This window comes from Bicyclus anynana, chromosome 26, assembly GCF_947172395.1.
Source record: "Bicyclus anynana chromosome 26, ilBicAnyn1.1, whole genome shotgun sequence".
Taxonomy (NCBI): Eukaryota; Metazoa; Arthropoda; class Insecta; order Lepidoptera; family Nymphalidae; genus Bicyclus; species Bicyclus anynana.
The window spans coordinates 9513014-9534868 of record NC_069108.1 but is presented as its reverse complement, the minus strand read 5'-3'; the positions used below and the strand labels follow the sequence as shown (position 1 = coordinate 9534868).

General features: G+C 34.3%; 1 protein-coding gene across 9 annotated transcripts in view; it reads right to left on the bottom strand.

Annotated features, from left to right (window-relative positions):
* Nucleotides 1-3989: 3989 nt before the first annotated feature.
* The window catches only part of LOC112053720 (protein hu-li tai shao), a 100018-nt gene continuing 82152 nt past the window's right edge, over nt 3990-21855 (bottom strand). For 4 of the 9 annotated variants that reach the window (XM_052889688.1, XM_052889689.1, XM_052889684.1 and 1 more), the window contains 6 exons: nt 21477-21572; nt 20891-20962; nt 20190-20243; nt 8845-8912; nt 7642-7784; nt 3990-6683 (listed from right to left, as the gene is read on the bottom strand). In XM_052889688.1, the coding sequence (XP_052745648.1) occupies nt 7644-7784; nt 8845-8912; nt 20190-20243; nt 20891-20962; nt 21477-21572 (431 nt within the window). In that variant the 3' untranslated portion in view covers nt 3990-6683; nt 7642-7643. Of the gene's footprint in view, nt 6684-7632; nt 7785-8844; nt 8913-20189; nt 20244-20890; nt 20963-21476; nt 21573-21855 lie in introns of all 9 variants that reach the window. The other 5 variants (XM_052889692.1, XM_052889690.1, XM_052889691.1 and 2 more) reach the window with 3 other exon arrangements.

Genomic DNA, 21855 nt, shown 5'->3' with positions numbered 1-21855 from the left:
GAACTCTGTAATTCCATAGCTATCTTAGTTCCAGGGCCGGACCGTCCATACGGCGAACGGAGCGGTCGCTCCAGGCGCCAAATCCTAGGGGGCGCCGAAATGGTAAAGACAAGATCGAAAAGAAATTTATGTGATGAATTTACGTGCGCGAAAGGCGCCATAATTGGATCTCGCTCCATTCTAAAATTTACCTCGGTCCGGCGCTGCTTAGTTCGAAAATCAATAAAATTATCTTAAATTGTGTCCAAAAAATTGCTACTTTTAATATTTTAGTAGGACTGTAGAATAGGAATAAAAAAATAGAATGTTTTAACCTATTAGTTTAAATAGTATAGACGTTCATTAGCCTCCTAAAGTGTTTTTCAGATAGCCTGAGTAGCAAATTAAGGTAGAAAAATTTCGCGGGCGCTCGCTGGATAAAACATATAAATATGAGCTTGGTGTATTACCTGGAGTTGCCCTTTACCGATTTGGACAGCGAAGAGTAGGAGGGGAAGACGATGGGCAGCTCCTGACAGCGCAGCTTCTTCTTCTTACTGCCGCAAGTCTTGGAGTGCACCACGCGGCAAGTGACGCAGCATGGAGAGGACTCCTCGTCGCACTCCTTGGGCGGCGGCTTCTCTTTGCTTGCTGTTGGCTCTAGTTTGCTGTTCTCTGTTGGCTTTGGTCTGCTGTTTGTTGGCTTAAACTGAAAGTATGTTGTCAATGTCATAATTAAGAGCCAGGCCCCCTCTTATAGGAGAGGGGATACAACAGAGAGCTTACTCCCCCTTACCCTACCCCACACCCACCTATCCCCTACCCTACCCCACCCAACCTCTATTCCCTCAAATTTCTACTCTAACGTAGCTTACATTTATTTTAGGCGGTCACTTAAATATCTATAAAATGTATGGCGGCTAACTGGCATTTCATCGACCTACGCATGACAAAATTAAGTTGATCTCTATTAGTAAAATCAGCTCTTACCTCCGACTTCGTTGAACTTCCATAGATTTGGATGAAAAATTGGGATTAAGTATGTTTTACACTCTAATACATGCAAGGCCTTTTGCATTTGTAAACTACTGCAGACTGTAGTATAGAATATTATTCTAGTCTGCAGTTGACATCCATCAGCTGATATGATGATGAATAAAGGAAATAAATCCCGAGGCCGCAGCGCGATGCGTTGTCTGATCAGATCCCTCACACTTGGCTTCATTCTAGCAGTATTCTAGCAGGTCTACATTGCTCTCCGGGTGGAACAGTAACACGGTCCTCATGTGAGGAACACCACTTGAGGAGGTTTATATGTCATCATCATCATCATATCAGCCGATGGAGTCCACTGCAGGACATAGGCCTTTTGTAGGGACTTCCAAACATCACGATACTGAGCCGCCTGCAGCTAGCAACACCCTATGACTCGCTTGATGTCGTCAGTCCACGTAGTGGGGGGTCGACCAACACTGCGCTTACTAGTACGGGGTCGCCATTCCAGCACCTTGGGACCCCAACGACCATCGGCTCTTCGAACTATGTGGTTGAGGTGGTTTATATGTATCTATACTTATAATAAATCTAATCTGTAGAGAGGTCAATTCTGTAAATGAAATATATTTCTAAAATAACTATCAGGGGGTGATTAGTGATCGATACTGATGCCAATAAAGCAATCAGTAAAATTTTCGTCTGTCTGTCTTTCTATATGTTCGTTATAGAAACAAAAACTACTCGACGGATTTTAACATATTTGAAATTTTCTAATTTGAAAAATTCTTTCTGTGTTATATAGCCCATTTATCGAGGAAGGCTACAATTTATCCCCGTATTCCTACGGGAACTGAAACCACGCGGGTGAAACCGCGCGTCGTCAGCTAGTCACCTAGTCACATAATATACTCACAGAATTCTTCAGTTTGGGAAAAGTCACCCTCCAAGTCTCTGCAGACGTCTCCATGCCAACGAGTTACGATTATCTTGTAATTACAACCATTTTTACAACTTGCAAATTTCGAAAAGCATTTTTATTGTTTACAAATAAATAAATAACTAAAAATTCTTCTTGGATGTCATTCAGTTTGATGTCTTGTCATATCGTAGATAATGGTAAATATTTTAATTAATCTGTGACAATATTAAAGAGGATGCAAATTAAATTGCTCTGTGAAATGAAGATTGCCCACCAACCCACATTGGAGGAAAGTGGTGGGTCTAAGCTCCTTAAGACCTTTAATTAAAATAGGCTACTTTACAATGAAATTATATTATCGATATTTATTTGCATATTATCAGAATTGTACGCACAACACTATCGTAAACTGTCAAAATCAATATGTACTCAGAGGCAAAATTATCCGCCCCCTTTATTATACTCGCGTCATATTAAAGAGCGGATAATTGTACCTCTAGAGTATATTATAGTTTTCAACATCGTGGTTTTGGTTTTCTGATTTTTCTACATGTAACTACAATTTTTTACATGAATTCACATACATGTAATTCAATTAAATATTTTAGGTAGAGTACTTAAAATATTAAAATCACACAATATTTTTTTTCTATTTCTTTATTTTAAATCTATCTATCTTTTTATTTGCGACACTACATTTCCACTTTATTCTAATATATAATACCTAATTGTCGTTCCAATTGTGTGGATACGCAGATAAAACATAGCCTATGTTATTCGCTGATAATGTAACTTTACATTGATGACATTTTTTAAATCAGTTAAGTAGTTTTATGTCTAAAAATCGTAACAAACTCACTGTCTCATTTATTAATACCTAAGTATGGTCTGCTATAACTATTTGGATGAAAAATAAAACACCACAGATCCATAATAAACTTTCAAACAGCATATATTGTAGAAATAAAAAAATACATGATACAAATAAACTCTTTTAAGCTAAAAAACTTAAATCTAAAAAAAAATACCACCAGACTTTTCGCATCTGGCAACACTTGTGACGGAAGGAAATGAAAGTCGTCGAGTAAAACTAATAATTTATTTTTATTTTATTACAAATTACACAAAAAAAAAATAATAGTAAATTTCATTTTAATTTCATTTACTTTGCATACATTTTGTCGTGAGTGTGTGTCATAATGAATACATTAATAATAATACACGCTAAAATATCTTGCGTTTAAATATAAATACAGAAGAATGCTTAGAACAGATTTCCATTTTTGTATTTTCCCCACAAAATCGCAACTTTTCGAAACACTCTATCATATAAACATATTATTATTATTAATAATAATAATCAATCAATTAATAATAATAATTTAATAAAATCAACTTGTCATTTTAACAACTCTAGACTAACTCTAGGTAATGTCAAATTGAAAGGGCGCCCAACTCAACCGATTCAACGCGGCGCGCGACTGTTTATATATATATAAATTAAATATATAATAATAGACATATTAAATATATTCCCAAAGTAATACATTTAATATGGTTTTAAAATACATATTACATATAAAGAATTGGACCATACTTAAGTTGATCTTTAGCTGACATTATCTTTTTTAAATCATGCAACATTTTTATTCTCATTCATCATTCAAACTGTAATAAACTCAGACTAATTACATATGGACTAGTTAGTATCGCACCCAAAAAAAAAAAAAAAATTGTGAGGCAAACGAGCTTAGATTAGCCCCAATTCGCATGAGAGCTTTTTTAACGGACGTTAAAAAAAGCGTTTAAATACAACAAATGCATTCCCAATGAATATCAAAATGATAGTTGATCATATATGTTGACAGATAAGTAACGTCTAGCGAGGCAGTCCCAGTGTAATTAGTCTAAGTGACAATATCATATATCGTTGATATTTTTTCTTAAAACTGTATATATTATATAATGTATCGGATTACAGTTAGAAAATTTTTGTCGCCGCATTGAAAAGGTTAACGAACAAAGTAAAATAATATTTAAAAATAAAAATGGGCCTTAACGTACTATAATAATCTGTACTGTATATGTTTCAAAATTTATTCAAAATGGCGGGCTGTCATTTTTTGTTTTTTTTCTTTCGTGGTAGTAAAACCATTTAAAGGCGGATTAAAATAACAATAATATATAAATATGGCAAATATTGAGGTATTCAATGAATTCGCAAAACCGTTTTAATACATAAAGACTGGCTTTTTACTATGCTTTTCTGACAGCTACTAATTGGACGATACAACTTTGAAATGACGTCATTAATTTTGCGCTAAAAGGAAAATAAACTTTCGTTATTCTCTATATTAAAATAAAATCCGAAAATAACTAAATTTTTGCATGTAATTTGACTGGATCAACTTTTGTTAAAAAAATAAGTTAACAATGTCTTCAAAACATACACAGTAAGGCAAAACAAGGTTAAGCCATCTGTTTATTTTTTTTCGTGTGACCACTTGACATTGACAGATGTCAGAATTGCACACTAAAGTACCAGAGTGACGTTTCCCCGGCCGCCATCTTGAATAAACGACTCAGTTACGTCCCGTTACGTTCAAAAATGAAAATAATAATAATAAGTTAAAAAATCTACAAAAACTGTAGGCTAGCCAATAATTTCTTAACTTTACATCGATAGTGCTACTATATATTATTAATATATTTTATTTTTAATAATATTTCGCCGAACACACGTCTTGCCGCTGGATGGTCTACGGGCGCGGACCGAATGCGGCCAAACATAGGGATGTGCTAGAGTATCGATACTTTGTCTTATATCTAAAAACTAATTGATGTAAATTAGTTTCGCTAAAACTCGAACACGGCTTGACCGATTCGAGTAATTTGTCCTTTGATTTCTTTACTTTAATATTACTTTTGAAAAAAAAAAAAACAAATTAAAAGCCGAAAAATTTAAACTATCGAGTACGATAGTACACAAATATTTCTAAAATTTCCTTTATAAAATAATGCACTTTAAATATTCGTATATTATGTAATAGTGTCATATGTATAATTTTTTAAATGATTCATATAGTTTTCATACACTATAATAATGCTTATATTTCATAAGAAAATTCTGAACTAGGGTTTACCTCTTTACACGTAGGAGTAGGTTTATGTTACTTTTGTCCACTTACTTATTACTGTTGTTATAATGTAGTTATCTGTCGAGTATCGATACTTTACCTTTTGCGCATCCCTAGCTAAACTATTCAATTAATCAATTACATTTTAAAAGCACGAATGGCGCGGGTGACCCCAACATGGAAAGCATTACATGCCGTATTTAATTTTTTTTATAATTATAAAAAATACAATAATTATATAATTACATAATGTAATAATTATTCAATTAAGAATGCACCAAAACACTAGTCCGGACGGTTTACAAAGAGATCGTTGCCAGTGTTATTAAAAATTTTAATTTAAATTAAAATGTTACCATAGTAAAACATTTTTGAGCATTATTCTCAGTTGATATTATTTGTTTAAAATATTTTTAATTTCATTAACATGTTAATTAATATAAAATGTATTAATGGATTTATTTCATTAAAAAACTGGCAACAAATCCCTTTGTAAACGTACGGACAGCAACAGAAATTATATATAAAAAAAATCAATAATAAAAATATCAATTTCTCATAAGGCGCTTGGCAAGTCATAAGAAAAAAAGAGCATTACAATTTAACCGACTTCAAAAACAAATTCATTTCATCATTGTTATAATTTTTCAAGATTTCCTTCGAACAATTTGCATTGAACTTCATTTTCAAAATTGATTTTAATATTGTATCAATTGAAGTCGGTTTTGATAATTTGTTTTTCAAAATCGTCAAATAAATTACGTCTGCATCTACCTTACTACTAAATGCTCAGCGCCGAGCAATTGCTCGGCTGCGTCCGAGCGGATGCTCAAGCGGTTTGAGCGCCATCTACCGTGAAGTGGCAACATTAACGCCAAGGTGGGTTCCGCATACTTTATCATATACCCCAGACAATTTTCGCTGTTAACCATTTAACATTCCAATTGTATTTAGACTTTCACTTAGACACTATAACCCGGTTGAGAATGTCTTGGTTTATTGCCAGATACGAATAAGGAATTATTTCACACTCAAAACATTTTTTTACTAGCGTATCAGATAGCTCTCTCTTTCCTTTTATAGCAACGAAAGGGGTGGCAATATTCTCCAATCAGCGCTATTTGTCGACAATGTGTCATTTTGTTTTCACGACATACGTCGAGACTAATGTCAAACCTACAGAAGATTTATTTTTCATTGAAAGCTTGGACTTGACTTAATGCATCATAAAATATCCCCGAGTTCTAACTATTTTAAAACAATAGTCACAGATATTTTTTTTCGTCACATTATCTATAGATAATACAAAAAATAAACTGTAAATAGGGATTTATAATAAAAAAAAAAATAATATCACTTATATAGAAGTCATTTCACCTTTCTAAATATCATTACAAACGATGTAAAATTAACGTCACAAGCAAATTTCTGACGTTTAATGTGTAAAAATACTGTCAAATAATGCTCATATCGATAAGTGATCGGCACAACACTAAACGGACCTGTCAAATAGTAACGGCGCAGTGTGCCGGGGTATACTCCGTACGACTCTGTGTTTACGAAAGAAGCGGCATAAGAGCGGTTGCAAAAATTTTGGGAACTCTTAAAATTACTTTTGAAAGCGAGATGGCAGTGTTGTTTTTGAGTTTTATCTGTGGACAAACGACATGATTTATTAAACATGAACTTTAGCTGACATTTGACATTAACTGCTGACAATGAAAATATTTTTTTAAATCGGTTCAGTAGTTTCAGAAAGTATTCAATGTCAACAAATAAACAATCAAATCTTTCCTCTTTATAATATTAGTATAGATAGTAAAATGTGTGATAGCCCAGTGGATATCTCTGCTTCTGTTTCCGGAGGGTGTAGGTTCGAATCCGGTCCGGGGCATGCACCTCCAACTTTTCAGTTGTGTGCATTTTAAGAAATTAAATATCACGTGTCTCAAACGGTGAAGGAAAACATCGTGAGGAAACCTGCATACCAGAGAATTTTCTTAATACTCTACGTGTGTGAAGTTTACCAATAATCCGCATTGGGCCAGCGTGGTGGACTATTGGCCTAATTCCTCTAATTCTGAGAGGAGACTCGAGCTCAGCAGCGAGCCGAATATGAGTTGATAACGACGAAAGTTTAGGGAGGAATCTCTTTGTATACTAAGCCTATTTTGAAAGTTCTTTTACCACTACGTACAAAGACCTCGTTATTTGTAAGTGTCGTAAAATATATTTTATTCTCACGGGAACAGGAACTACGCTGGTGAAACCGCGGGATGTCGAATAGTATAAAACATAGAATATAGATGGGATTTTAAAAAACACAATCTATACTAATATTTAAAAGCTGAAGAATTTGTTTGTTTGATTGAACGCGCTAATCTCAGGAACTACTGGTCCGATTTGAAAAATTCTTTCAGTGTTAGATAGCCCATTTATCGAGGAAGGCTATAGGCTATATATTATCCCCGTATTCCTACGGAAACGGGAACCACGCCAATGAAACCACGCGGCGTCAGCTAGTATTTTCACAAGCTTTTAGCGATAAGGACGCCTTTGCAAAGCATATATGTGTATCGTGTTGTCTATGATTGTGCTCACTTGCGCTACCTCTATGCGGGCTGTGGCGTGGCGCTCTTGTCCTTCTTCTTCTCCTTCTTCTTCTTGAGGAAGGACGGCGTGCGCAGGCCCTTCTTCTTCTTCTTGTCCTTCTTCGGCGACTCCTCCGTCGACACCTCCTTGGAGGGCGAGCCCTGCAATACAAACATCAGTATTTAAAAGTTAGTAATTAAAAAAATAATATAACCAGATTGCCTAACCTGCTCGCAGCTAGTCGTCCGCCTCGCGTATTTTGTATAGCGAATAATAAATAGCTTTTTTTATTCTTTTACTAGTTAGCCCTTGATTACAATCTCACCTGATGGTAAGTGATGATGCAATCTAAGATGAAAGCGAGCTAACTTGTTAGGAGGAGGATGAAAATCCACACCCCTTTCGGTTTCTACACGACATCGTACCGGAACGCTAAATCGCTTGGCGGTACGTCTTTGTCGGTACGGTGGTAACTAGCCACGGCCGAAGCCAACCAGCCAGACCTGGACCAATTAAGAACCTCAATCGGCCCAGCCGGGGATCGAACCCAGGACCTCCTTGTAAATCCACCGCGCACACCACTGCGCCACGGAGGTCGTCAAACTTTTTTCTAAGTGTAGGTTTTTTAATATGGCCATGATATAATCTATTGTTAGGAGAATTCTGGGTTGACATCTTCAAAGTAGGAATTAAAAATGGCGGTACAGTGATATATCTTTGAATTGTTTAAATTCTTATTACAAAGTACATGTGTGTGTAAATAAATTATTTGTATTTCGTTAATTTTTATTAAATTTCCCAACTGGTTTTTAAAACTATATATAATTATTATTTTTTTTTTATTTTGATAGTACGAGCTATAATCCTGTCCATGATGGTATATATTTTAACTATTTCATGACGTCACGTTAACACTAATCAAAATTGACAAAATTATGTTAATAAAATTAGTTAGGTAGGTATTATCGGTTCGAATCCGGTCCGGGCATGCACCTCCAACTTTTCAGTTGTGTGCATTTTAAGAAATTAAATATCACGTGTCTCAAACGGTGAAGGAAAAACATCGCGAGGAAACCTGCATACCAGAGAATTTTCTCAATTCTCTGCGTGTGTGAAGTCTGCTAATCCGCATTGGGCCAGCGTGGTGGACTAGCCTCACTCCTCATTCTGAGAGGAGACTCGAGCTCAGCAGTGAGCTGAATATGATGATGATGAGCTTACCTCTTTACTGCTATGCGAGAAGGTGCTTTGATGCGCGTCGGAATGGTCACCGTTCACCGTGTGCTCTCCTGCGAACGTTACACAAACCTGTTAGCTTCATCAAAACCAGTTGAGCCAATCCGAAAAGTTATCATTTTTCTATTATAATCGAAAGAATTCCTGACAAAATCATCACTAAATTCGAGGAATTTTTGGAAATTTTCAATTATATTTTTTTATTAATATATTATATTGCGAAATTAAATTATTTTGCTGACTATTTTGTGCTAATATCAAAAAATAACGTTGCGAGTTCCAAACCAAATAGACAAAAAGATTGTGAACTTAAATGACACAAACCGATTTTGAAAATATCATAAAAAACAACTTTTTTAAGTGGTTTTTATGTAATACTTATCGCAATCTTCTCCCAAACGACCTTTTACTTTTTATATCTTACCAACAGCTCAACGGTATAAGGATTCATCACCGAGAGGTCGTAGATTCGATACCGCTGGGGTATTGTCATACCTATTCCTAATAATCATTAAGACTAATTGGAGGGAAAATGAAAATATTGGTTATAAAAATAAATGTTATTTGAATATGAATCTTAAATAATTAATAAAAAATATTTACAATAAAGTTAAGTTGTATTAACTGAACGATGCAATAGTAAAAATGCAATAACCATTAGTTAGACATGCGTTAACAGTCCAAAATCCTCATAGAAGTTTCTCTCAAAAAAAACAGCATTTTCTGATAGGATAAGATTTTTTTTTTAATTTCAAAAAATACTATTATTATCTGAGATGTTAGACTATTAGTGCTGTAAACCTTGCTACAGACGTGCAGTTGTAACTGTACAGTTTTATTTAATCAAAATCATAGTTAAAACTGTACGATTAAAATTGAAGGACACTCACGGAGGTTTAACATTTCGACTGTACAGTTAAATCTGCGCGTTTGTAGCATGATTTATAATATCGTTACTTATAGCACAAGAGACAGTGGGGTGCTTGATTAAAAAATTTAAAATCGAAAAACCAAGCACTCGCTAAAATCGTCTCGTTGTCTCTTCAACTATTTCATAAACGGGCTTCACAAAAATTGTTTTTTTTTATTTTATAAGTAAAACGCTCAAGTCCTCTACCGCGCAGTACAGAGATGCAGGTAGTTTTGTGCACAAGAATTTTAACTAAGATAGGCATATTGAAAATAAGTCTCCAACATTAAATTAAGTTATGGAGAAAAATCGATAATCTTTATTAATTATAGATAGATAGATATTTTTTTATTAATTTATATACAATATTACACGTACAAAATAAGAATAAAAAAAAAAGATAAGATGCGCTGCCCCACTCTCCCAAGATACAGCGCAAAAGAGGACTCAATAGTATTTTTTTTTTATATTACAAGTTAGCCCTTGACTACAATCTCACTTGATGGTAAGTGATGATGCAGTCTAAGATGGAAGCGGGCTAACTTGTTAGGACATCGTACCGGAACGCTAAATCGCTTGGCGGTACGTCTTTGCCGGTAGGGTGGTAACTAGCCACGGCCGAAGCCTCCCACCAGCCAGACCTGGACTAATTAAGAAAATCTCAATCTGTCCAGCCGGGGATCGAACCCAGGACCTCCGATTTGTAAATCCACCGCGCATACCACTGCGCCACGGAGGCCGTCGAAATTACTCGTGTAGTGTAGTCGTGATTACTCTACGTTTACTAATGTATCGCTAAAAAAAATTGCTAGCCCGTTTACGATGGTGTTGAAACAAAAGCACTTACCCCTGTTAGGCAGATGCGTGTAACTCCTCCCGCGGAGCCAGCCAAAAGCTAAGCATGCGGACGACACTTACAACTCAAAAACAAAATGGCAGCCGAAGGGGTTTGGAGATTACTGTGCAAATATCATCACCATCACCTTGCAGTGTTTTATGATGAATTTTGTTTGTGTTAAATATTTTTTAATATCATATGCCAAAGACCAATTTGAAAAAAAATCTTTCACCAATGGAACGTTATATTATTAGTGAGTAACATAGGCTACATTTTATCTCCGTATTCCCACGGGAACGGAAATTACGCAGGTCGTCTGTTTATCACTAATAAACTATTTACACCAATATTTTCACTGGTAGATTACAGACAGACAGACAGTAAAATTTGAGCTACCTAAAGTTTATCCAATAGTTTCATTATGGGCTAGGCTCTAGTGGTAATCTTCAAACCTCTTCAAAACATAAAATAAGTTATCTCTCAAAAGCGAAGCTTTTTGTGCATTTTATGTGAAACAAAATAAATTACAAGTAGGTAACATAATTTTATGACGTTTTGAAAATAATTCCCAACGTTCAGTAAATTTTTCTTCATTACTCTTAAAAACATAAAAAAAAAAAGATTATTTTATGACAATTTGATCAGCGCTAATGACCGTCAGTTTTAACTGTACAGTTTAGTCTAATCGAAATCATTAGATGAAACTGTACAGTAAAAACGGACGGACGTTATAACTGAACAATTTGTCTGTACAGTTAAAATTGCGCAGTTAAAACTGAACGACTGATGCGCAGGTTATTAAACGACATTAAGCCATTAATTAATTTATTAACTAACATAAGTGAAAAAACAACGAAATTAAACACCAACCCATATTCCTAAGAAAAAAAAGTGGTTAAATAAAATGACTTATAATTTAAATATATTAGTTATTATTAGTAAAAGTATAGATACAAACATCGAGCGTTAAAAACACAAAACCATTTACAAGACGAGCAAAAGAAAACACAAAACACATAGCAGTTATGTATACCATAGAAATCCCAACAAAACGATAGAAATTATTGATACCTTTGGTTCTAACGTGCAACCAAGTGCAGAGAAATAGACAAAATGTCGTCCAACGCAGGCGGAGTTGTCCCGTCTCTTATATACCAACGCAATTATAGTTATTAGGTATTTCATGTTGCACCGCCATTTGTAGAAATTTGTCTATTTCCCTTCACGTGATTATCTCATAGGTCGTAGGTCAGCGTCAATAGACACCTAGAGTGACGCTCTAGAGTGTCAATGGTACTGTCCAAATGTTTAAAAAATGTGTGAAAGTATGAAAACTTGAAATTTATAAGGATTTTAAATTTTTTATTAGAATTTTTATGATATACATATGAGACCTTTTTTTTTAAAAAAAAAAAAAAGTATATTAGTATAATTAGAAATTGAAAAATATTTGTAAGGTTATGAGTACACAAAATACTAGAATTTTAGCAACAATACAAATTACATATAATTTATATACATTTGCAAAACTCATATTGCAGATAAGGCACATTTGGACAATAATTTTTGTACTGAAATATAGTAATGGAAGATTTGAATTAGAAAGGCCCTTCACCCATCTGTTTGTTGCATGAAAATTGTTTTATAATATAATAAGTATGTTGCAAGTTGGTTGACTAAAAACTCTAGACTAGACTAGACCTCAGAAATGAGATGAGATAAAGATAAAGTCACTGTCCTCTCTATCACTGTGATAGGACGAAAGAGAACCACATTTTCTATTCCATCGCTAGTCGATATTTGTCTGTCTCTTGTCGACATATATCGTAGTGCGTATCTTAGGCCTATTGGCCAATAACTAATTAATAATTATTAATAGTAAATATAAGATTGCCCGACTGGCCTATTCACTTTTATGGTCTTTATTATTAACCTGTTAAAATAAACATCAAATCAATTGGCAAAATGTCATCTATCTACTATATGATATCCACCAGCAAGCGACGGATGACATTTGACAAGACATAGAATCTCAATTGCGTATATTTCAACTAGCATATGTCAAATATAGTGAATTAGCTTGCAGATGTTCCTAGGCAAGCTACTCGCAATAGTTTTTCAACATACTAAAACTTGTTATAAAACACTTTTCATCCAATAAACGGATAGGTGAAGGTCGTTCCTAATTCGGATCTTAGCTAACTAACACCAGAACAAGCAAACATCACAAATACAACTATAAAAAAAAAATACAAAATCAATGCATATTTACATGTAGATGCGTGCTTAAATATTTGAACCAAATTAAAATAAAATTAAATTCTTCATTTTTAGGTGACTATGCACTGCAATTTTTAATTGTCGTAAAATACATGCTTCAATTTTACCGTATGAATGAAATTATTCTGCTTTTATATAACTCAATTTAGTTTATGAAATTTGTGTAAGTGCGGTATTCACTAAAACGGTGTCTTTCAGAGCCAATTTGGCATTAGTACATTTTACATTAAGTACAACTTCATTGAGTGACACAAAAAATATTTTGTAACATATCTTCAGTGGATATCCAAATTTTTTAACATATATGGTGGCTTTCGTTTATTGAAAGAGACCGAGTCAGTGAACATAGGCTAGTAGAGGAGCCCACGAGGGGATTTTAGGATTTAATCGAGCACGACAGACGGACGTATCGGATAACTTGCATATAGTTAAGTATATCCACAATGTATGCGCTCTTATGTTCATACCTACGTATGTATGTTTAAAGCAATAAAAAACAACTTGAGAAATAAAAAGTATGCAATCTGACAGCATATTAGTTTGATCCTAAGAGAATGAGAGGGTTGCGAAGGTGCAAAATAAAACCGTTGTATTTCTGTTCTCGAGCCAGGAGCGTGGTAATTCTTTTTATCTAAAGAAATACGAGTAATCCCAGAAAAATCCACCGCTGAAAATAGTACATTACCATTTATACTTTTTATCTAATCAACCAAATCGTAATAGGTTCCTGCGATGCTCGAATAAATCTACATTTAGCGTCATGGACTCCCCTACTATTCTAAACAGGTGAGCTGTTAGTATTGTGAACATTAGTATTTACATACAACGTGCAAAGTCAGTCAAACCAAAATTCAATCAATTCCTATATTCAAGAAAAGTAAATAGTTTAAGTCCTTTTATTGACAACATATCTGTGTCTAAAAATACTCCGAATCTAATGATTACTTTAAAACGTTTTCAATTAGAATGTAGTTATTTTGCTTTAATATAATATTTCGTTTTTTGGTTTTGGCACTCAAAAATACAAAAGAATATTAGGTTGAATTAGATCTACAAATCTGAACCGATGTTCAAAAACTAGGCTAGGGTTTAAAGGCTTGAAAAATGAAGAAGACTCTATTATCAAGCTTCTTTAAGCTTTTTGTCAATATTAGTACAATTTAATAGTATTTCTTTTTAGGCATTGACTTGTAAACTCTATACATACAAGCACATTAAGAAAAGTTCTGAAAAAATCTACGCATAGAGAAATTATGCATCATCATTAAAGCTATAAACTATTCTCAAATCTAGCTTTATCTAACTCGCTTACATCAAAACTTTCTGAGAGTCTATACGTAGATATTATCTTATAAAATAATGAATGTTCGAACGGCGGCCAGGAGGTGTAGAGGCGTTTGTTAGCGACTACCCTCGTATCGAATAATAGACGTTCTTTATCATTTGTTTCCTGTTTCCTATCAAACCCTTCTTGAAAACTGACATTCTCGAGAACAGTATTAGCTGTAGACTCGCAAGTATTGTAATCAGACGATTCAGTTGTGAAAGTGACATTTTTATCATTCGTTTGTCTCTCATTCAGCAAAACTGATGAACGTCGCTTGACCTTGTCTTCAAGGAACCTGTCGTCTTTGACGATGTTCATAGTTTCTAATTCATCATTGAAATCGACAACGAGAAAGCTTGGTAGTTTATTTTCTGTGAATTTACATTTCCGTACATGTTTAGGCGTTTGTTTTAAATCGAAACTGTCATCAAACGATAACCAATACTTGATACCCCCGCTGTGTACTGTTTGAGACATCGATAGCACATTGGGTTTCTTCACAAAAGGAGACCCGAGCAAGGTGTCGTCTCTTTGATATAAAACGCTCAAATCTTCACCCACAAAAGAGGTTTTTACGTGCTGAATTGGAGATACGTTGCATTCGTCGAAGCGACTTCTTTCCGGCGACGAAGATCTACCGTAGAATACATCAGTTTCAACGAAAGCTGTGTTCAAAACGAAGTTATCATTAAAAGAGTCAGTTTTAATTTCAGAATCTTCTTCGTTCATTTTAAACGACTTCTCTATTAAGCCGCATATGATATCTGCAGCGATTTCTGTACTGTTGTTGTCAAATTGTTCAAAGCTGTCGGTCTTGTTGCAGTCTTCTGATTGGTTGCATATGTCATAATATGAGAAGGATGAAGTGTCTTCTATACGCGCTATGTCCTGTTCGTTTTCTGTTACCTCATTGGAGTAGAAGGATCCGGTCCATTCGCTGTTAGATATCTCTTTCTCATCACTATTCTCACTGCATGGTTCGTTTTTATCAATGTCGTTAGATACTATTATTCTTTTTTCATTTTCATTGATATCACTCAGTTCTGTATTATTTTTGCTGATGACAACATCCTCTGTTTTAGATGGTTCATCACAAAAATTAATCTCCATTTCTTTTGTTATTTCCGTTAAACTTTTTTCAGAATGTAGCCATTCAGGCATAAACATTTGATCGGTTTCTTTATAATTTGCGTTAATATCGAAATTTTCACTAAAAGTATTTTCGCATATGTCATCTAACTGACCAAAATAATTATCATCAAAACCCAACAATCCAGGCATAGTTGTAAAAATAATATCCTCATAGTCAACCACTGTGATAACCCTTTTATTATGCTTGCTTCTCAAAAGTTTTTCTTTATTGGTACAATAGTAGAACGCTGTGTCAAATATATAGTAGACTATCGCTTCTACTACTGTGTAAGTAATACATATGTCAGATTCACTCGTTTCAGTTAAAACTGTTTCATTCAAATTGCGTCTAAGATTTTTAACCATTTCTGTAATGGAAAAGCTCTCATACTCCATTTGTTCTTTTTCAATTTCTTTGACTTCCTCTGTACTTACATCTAAGTAACAATACATATTTTCAGTAAAATGTGTTTTTTCATAATTAGTTGCCTCTTTATCGCTCTTGGTCTCAATCTGATCCAAAATAGTACTAATGACATCTGCAATTACTTCGTATTTTTCAAATTCTGCTGTCGAATCGAAACTGGTGCCTTTCTCCGAAGAAGTTACACTAAGAGAACTTAAGGTATTTCTGCAATTATCATTTTTGATACATTTATCTTTTTCTAAAACTGATTCTTCTTTAATTAGAAATTTATTGTTATCACTGGAATCATCAGTAGAACTCTTAGACTCTTCTAATATAGGTTCTAATATGTTTGGTTTAGCTACGGCTAGTTTTTTCACTGGCGACTTTTTGGGACTCAATTTTTTACTACCATAATCGTCGCAATAGAAATCTATGGGTACTGAATAATCTCTTATGTCTTTTTCTACGAGATCTTTTACTGGGCTCTCATATACGAGTTCTTCGAAATCCATCTCATCTGAAAAACTGTGATATTCGCCTTCTACAGAATCAATACTTACATTTAAATCTTCAGAGTTATTGCCTATTTTTACTGGTATCGCTTTATAAATGTCAATGCCGCTATCTTTATCGTTTTGTTCTACAATTTGTTCTGCATTTATAGTGTCAACATCTTTACTCATTAAAGTCGGAGAAATATCACCATCATTTATATCTTGTATATTTTTATTATTTTTAATAACTGTTTGATTCAATGTAAAGCTATTACTCATTTCGTCCAAGTAGTTATCCTCATTAAACTCTTGACTGTCAACAAACTCTTGACTTGCAATTTTGAAAACGGATACAACACTTTCCTTAACTTTGACGATGTCAATCTCTTCTCGACATTTATCTGGTATGTTATCAACAGACAGATACATACCGTAACCTTTACTATTACAATTGAGTTTCTCTGTAGACTCTCGCGGATAAGAACTGATGATTGAGCCGCAAGAGTTACACCTGGGGACATGATAATGCTCAGGTTCGGGATCCCTTAAATATGAATTGATAAAACCACTGTGAGATCTAGTTCTATACAATTTGTTGACGGTATTTTTGGATTTTTTCCTTGGAAGGGACCTTGTACGTAACGGATAATCAAATTTACATCTATCAGAATCTATTGAGGGTATTGAATATAAACTAGATCGACTACTACCCGTGTTTGAATAAAACAAAGTGACAGCATTGTCATTTGCGTCAACCAAACGACAGTTCAAACTGACTTTGCATTTTGGATGTTTGTCTTTATCGTATTTTTGGACGAAGTTATCAAAATTGGGATTTCGAGGATACTTGTGGACGGTTCGCTTGTGGGACGATAAGGCTTCGTTTGGTTTAGTGGCTGTAGTTACTTTTGTACCTGTTAGTAAAGCATTAGTTAGTCTGGAGCTACGAAGCTAGCTTTGTTTACTGTGGTAAAATACCATAGTACACATAATTAAAATGACTCCAGTGCCTTTTTTCTGATAACGTTGCTAAAAAAAGACTCTGTTTGTCATTTAAATTTAGCTTAAATTTGATTAATGTTATTTAAATGAAGGAAATTTATAATTGCTGGATGTTTTTACTATTTTTCTGATTCAGAATGATTTGTCATTTGTCAATCATATGGTTTCATTAAATATAACAGTGTCGTGACAAACTGTCTAATTGCGCTTTAATCGATTTAACCCGGAATTTTAGTGACGTTTCTACTAAAAACACATTACCTACAAAATAAAAGTATTTCGAAATTTGAGACTTGAAAACACAAATTATCTTTCAATTTTACGGGCTAACAACATGAGTCCAAAGCTACATGGATAAACAATACAATGAGCCTTATCACAACGGATGTACAGGGATGTGTAGCGAAAGAAATAGTAAATTAATTATTTGAAATAGAAAAATAATAAATTAAGCTTGAATATTATATTAAGGGTTTGAGATTTTTGTATGGAAGCATGCATAATCGAACCGTCTTTTTGATTTGTTTTTTTTAAACATTCCTCCTTTTTTTGAAGTCGGTTAATGAGAACCTCCTCTTTTTTAGAAATCTGTTAAAAATGAAATCAATATCAAAATGACGGCAGCTCGATTATGCAAAAAAAATTCATTGATCTTTATTATGTTATCTACCTCGCCACACATGCCTGGAACATCCCTGACTGAATGACCACCACAAACAAATCAATGATCTGAGGACAGCACAATAAGCCTGAGCAATGACAATGATGTTGATGATGACCTTGGCCCAAACAACTGTAACAATGTTCGACAACAACTGCTTTACCACCAAGCGAAGACGAAAACTACGACACAATATACAAAACATGACATAAAATCTATTGCTGTTCCTTTCACTCACTTTCCAATATTATATTCCTCTATCAAGCACCAATATCAACTATTGTTTTGGTTCAGCCAAACTTGCGTATCTTCCAACTGCCCACATCAAAAATCTTATATTTCATTATTTATCTTTAATATATTTTAATTTCCATGTCTAACCTTCCATTGTTTTTACACTTTTGAATTTAAATCTGTACGTACTTTTATAAGTTTTGCTAGCAAAATATTGATAAAAATGGAACATTCACTTTCCAAACTCTCATAACTATCACAGACTAGCACTTACATTTTGCCAATAATATTTTTTCATATCGTCGTGTGCACATGCAATATTGCCTACAACTCTTTTTGCATTATCAATCTCTTTCACACCTTTAAGAACCACTGTCTCTATATCTGTCTCACCTTTGCCCACAGTCCCCTGGACTGAGAGGTGTACCGGATATATATCACTTTCAAGAGTTTTTATGTCATATTGTATGACATACACCTCTTTCTGCATTACCTATTTATTTCACACCCTCAGCAACAACTGCAGCTATCTCAGTCTCACTTTTTCCAGTCCCCTGGACTGCGGTGTTCTATGTCCGAATAACGTTCAACATTTTTCATATAATTTTGTGCACATGCAATATTAACTACAAGTCGTTTTAGATCACCTACTTGTATCTCTATCAACCTTTCACCATTGCACAGTCCCCTGGACTGCGATGTGATGAGTACAAATGACATTCAACCATTTCATATCATCTTGTGCAAAATAAAACCCATAACTCATTTTTTTACCATCTCTTTCATACCTTCAGCAACAACTGTCTCCCTATATGTATTATCTTTGACCACAAATAACTTTCAACAATTTTCATAGCATCGTGTATAGCGTACAGCTCTTTCTGCATTACCTATCCCTTTCACACCCACAGCAACAACTGTATCTATCTCCGTCTCACCTTTGCCCACAGTCCCCTGGACTGCGGTGTACTGGGTACGAATTACGACAGGCCCCTGGATGGGGATGGACGCAGACCCCGACGGTACGGACGACGTCGAGTCCAGGAAGACTTCATCATCGGACAGTAGGTTCGGATCCCGTTGAGAATCTTTATGTATACAATCCGGTGTGAATATTAGAAAATTTAATTTGCAAAAATATTATGCAAGGACACAGATTTAGCTAGCAGTAGTAGATTTTTTAAATCTAAAACATTTAACCTTTAAACTGTAACTTATAACATTTAATCTGAATGAATCTTTAAGACTTTTTCAGATACCATAGAGTTTACTAAAAAAAAGTGCTATTTACAAGTGGATACTAAAATCCTAATAAAGATTTCATAACTTAGCAATACCATCTCAAATATTTGTTAGTTATTACGTGCTGCAAAATGCATGTCAGTTAAAAATAATAAAAATGCAAATACAATAGCATTATTCTGTAAGTCGACAGTGTGAGTCTCGAATTTGTATCTATCTCTCCCTCTAACACGATACTTTAGACAGAGATATGGATACGAATTTAAAACTCACACTCTAAATTTATGTCGAGTTTTACAATCGTTACAGAATAGCGCTCGAGACTAGGAAAAAGATAGACGGAACTGTGAAATATTACTGTTACGTAAATAAATGTAACTTTTTTTTTAATGTAGGTTCTAATCTTTGCATTTGTTCTTTCTTTTTCCTTGAGAATTAGAATACAACGTGCATAAATGTATTGTATACATAAAACTTTAATAATTTTATGAGAAATAAAGGTAAAAAGGTGGGTTTTAAATACAACAATTTTATTTTAACTTTAAAACTAACAAGTTTAAGAAAAAATGTTTAATGACTCGTAAATTATACATTTTCTTTTGATGTTTGACAGAGTTGATATTATGTACCTTAATAATAATTATTTGAAATATTTAAGTAATCAGAGCTTGTCAATAAATTGAAATATTATTATCAAAATTATGTCTAGTAACTATTTAAATTATTAAAGTATTATGAACAACATCGTAAATAAGAACTGTTTGTCAGTGCGTTACACAGAAACCACTAAATGAGAACTAACCTTTAGTCCGGTCGGCGTGCTCGCGCTCGGCATTCAAGAAATCTGTCGTGTCCACTACGAAGAAATACAACGTCATGCAGAGATAGGAAAAGAACTAAGGTATTCTACTTTTTGATATAGATTAAAGGAAAAAGATAGATATCGTGGAACATAATATAAACAGAAAACGTGTCGAGAAATTACTTCTATTAATGTATAATAAAATAATGAAGAATTCGTGTAAACAAATATAAAAAACTGAAAGTGATATAATCAGTAAAGATTACTTAATTATGAGAAAAAAATAATTTTACCTTAAAGAAAATTATTTTAAACACAAGAAAAAATGAGAAACAACAGGTTTTTATTTAAAAACAAATTATTCCATCTATCGTTTTCCCTTCAGTCTGTGATTTTTCATACATTTCATATGCATTAATTATACTTTGTGGTATTTTTTATAAATTTCAACATGAAGAATTGAAAAACTAAATTCCATGCTAAAGATGACACGCTAAATACAACTAAGAAAAATGTATTAATCTCTCTCAAAAAGGCATAAAATTTCTCAAACAAAACTCAAAATCTCAAGATTTAAAGCATGCCTATTATACAAAATTGATCATTTAATATCACAAACCAAAACCAACTGTATCCGACTTGGTTCTTTTATAGATTTTTCAACGATGAAAGGAGGTAGTTTTAAAATGATGATCACTCACCATCGCTTAGGACGACCTCTGGCTGACTGCGCACCGGCACCTGCTTGGTTTCTATCCGGAGAACGCGTTGTTCTGGAAATGTTTCATCGAAATATGTTTAATTCCAACTTCAGGAAAATTAAAGGGCCCACTTTAGGATCATCATCATAATATCAGCCGATGGAGTCCACTGCAGGACATAGACCTTTTGTAGGAACTTCCAAACATCACGATACTGAGCCACCTGCATCCAGCGAACGTCTGCGACTCGCTTGATGTCGTCAGTCCACCTGGTGGGGGGTCGGAACACCATGCTTTCTAGTGCAAGGTCGCCATTCCAGCACCTTGGGACCCCAACGTCCACCGGCTCTTCGAACTATGTGCCCCGCCCATTGCCACTTCAGCTTCGCAACTCGTTGAGCTATGTCAGTGACTTTGGTTCTTCTGCGGATCTCCTCATGTCTGATTCGATCACGCAGATACTCCTAGCAAGAATTGTTGTGAAAGAATTTTTCAAATCTGGTAGTTTCAGAGCCTATTTAATTCGAACAAAAAAAAATCAAATCTTTCTTCTTTTTATTATTATAATATGCCGGTGACCACTCACCGTCTCGCGACTCGTCCTCGGTGTCAGAGGGCGCAGTGTTGGGTGACGTCACTTGCGCCGCGCTCACCGCCTCCGACTCCGATATGTCTGTGTCGTCTGCGAACAAAATAACTTATAATTGAACATGTTTTTGGTCCTTCAAGCCGGACTTTATCTATTCATCGGCATAACTATTACAGCTCTAGGGTTAAAGGCTCAGAATAAATCCACTTATTAAACTGTTGTATCTAATACTGGCAAAGCGTGATTTCGTTTAGATTAGACGTATATTATTTTTAAATCAACACGTTACGTTTTACACACACGTTTGATGAAACGCAATAAAAAAAGAGACTACATTTAAATCCATTGCGTACTTAATACCTAAACGAAAAGGCGA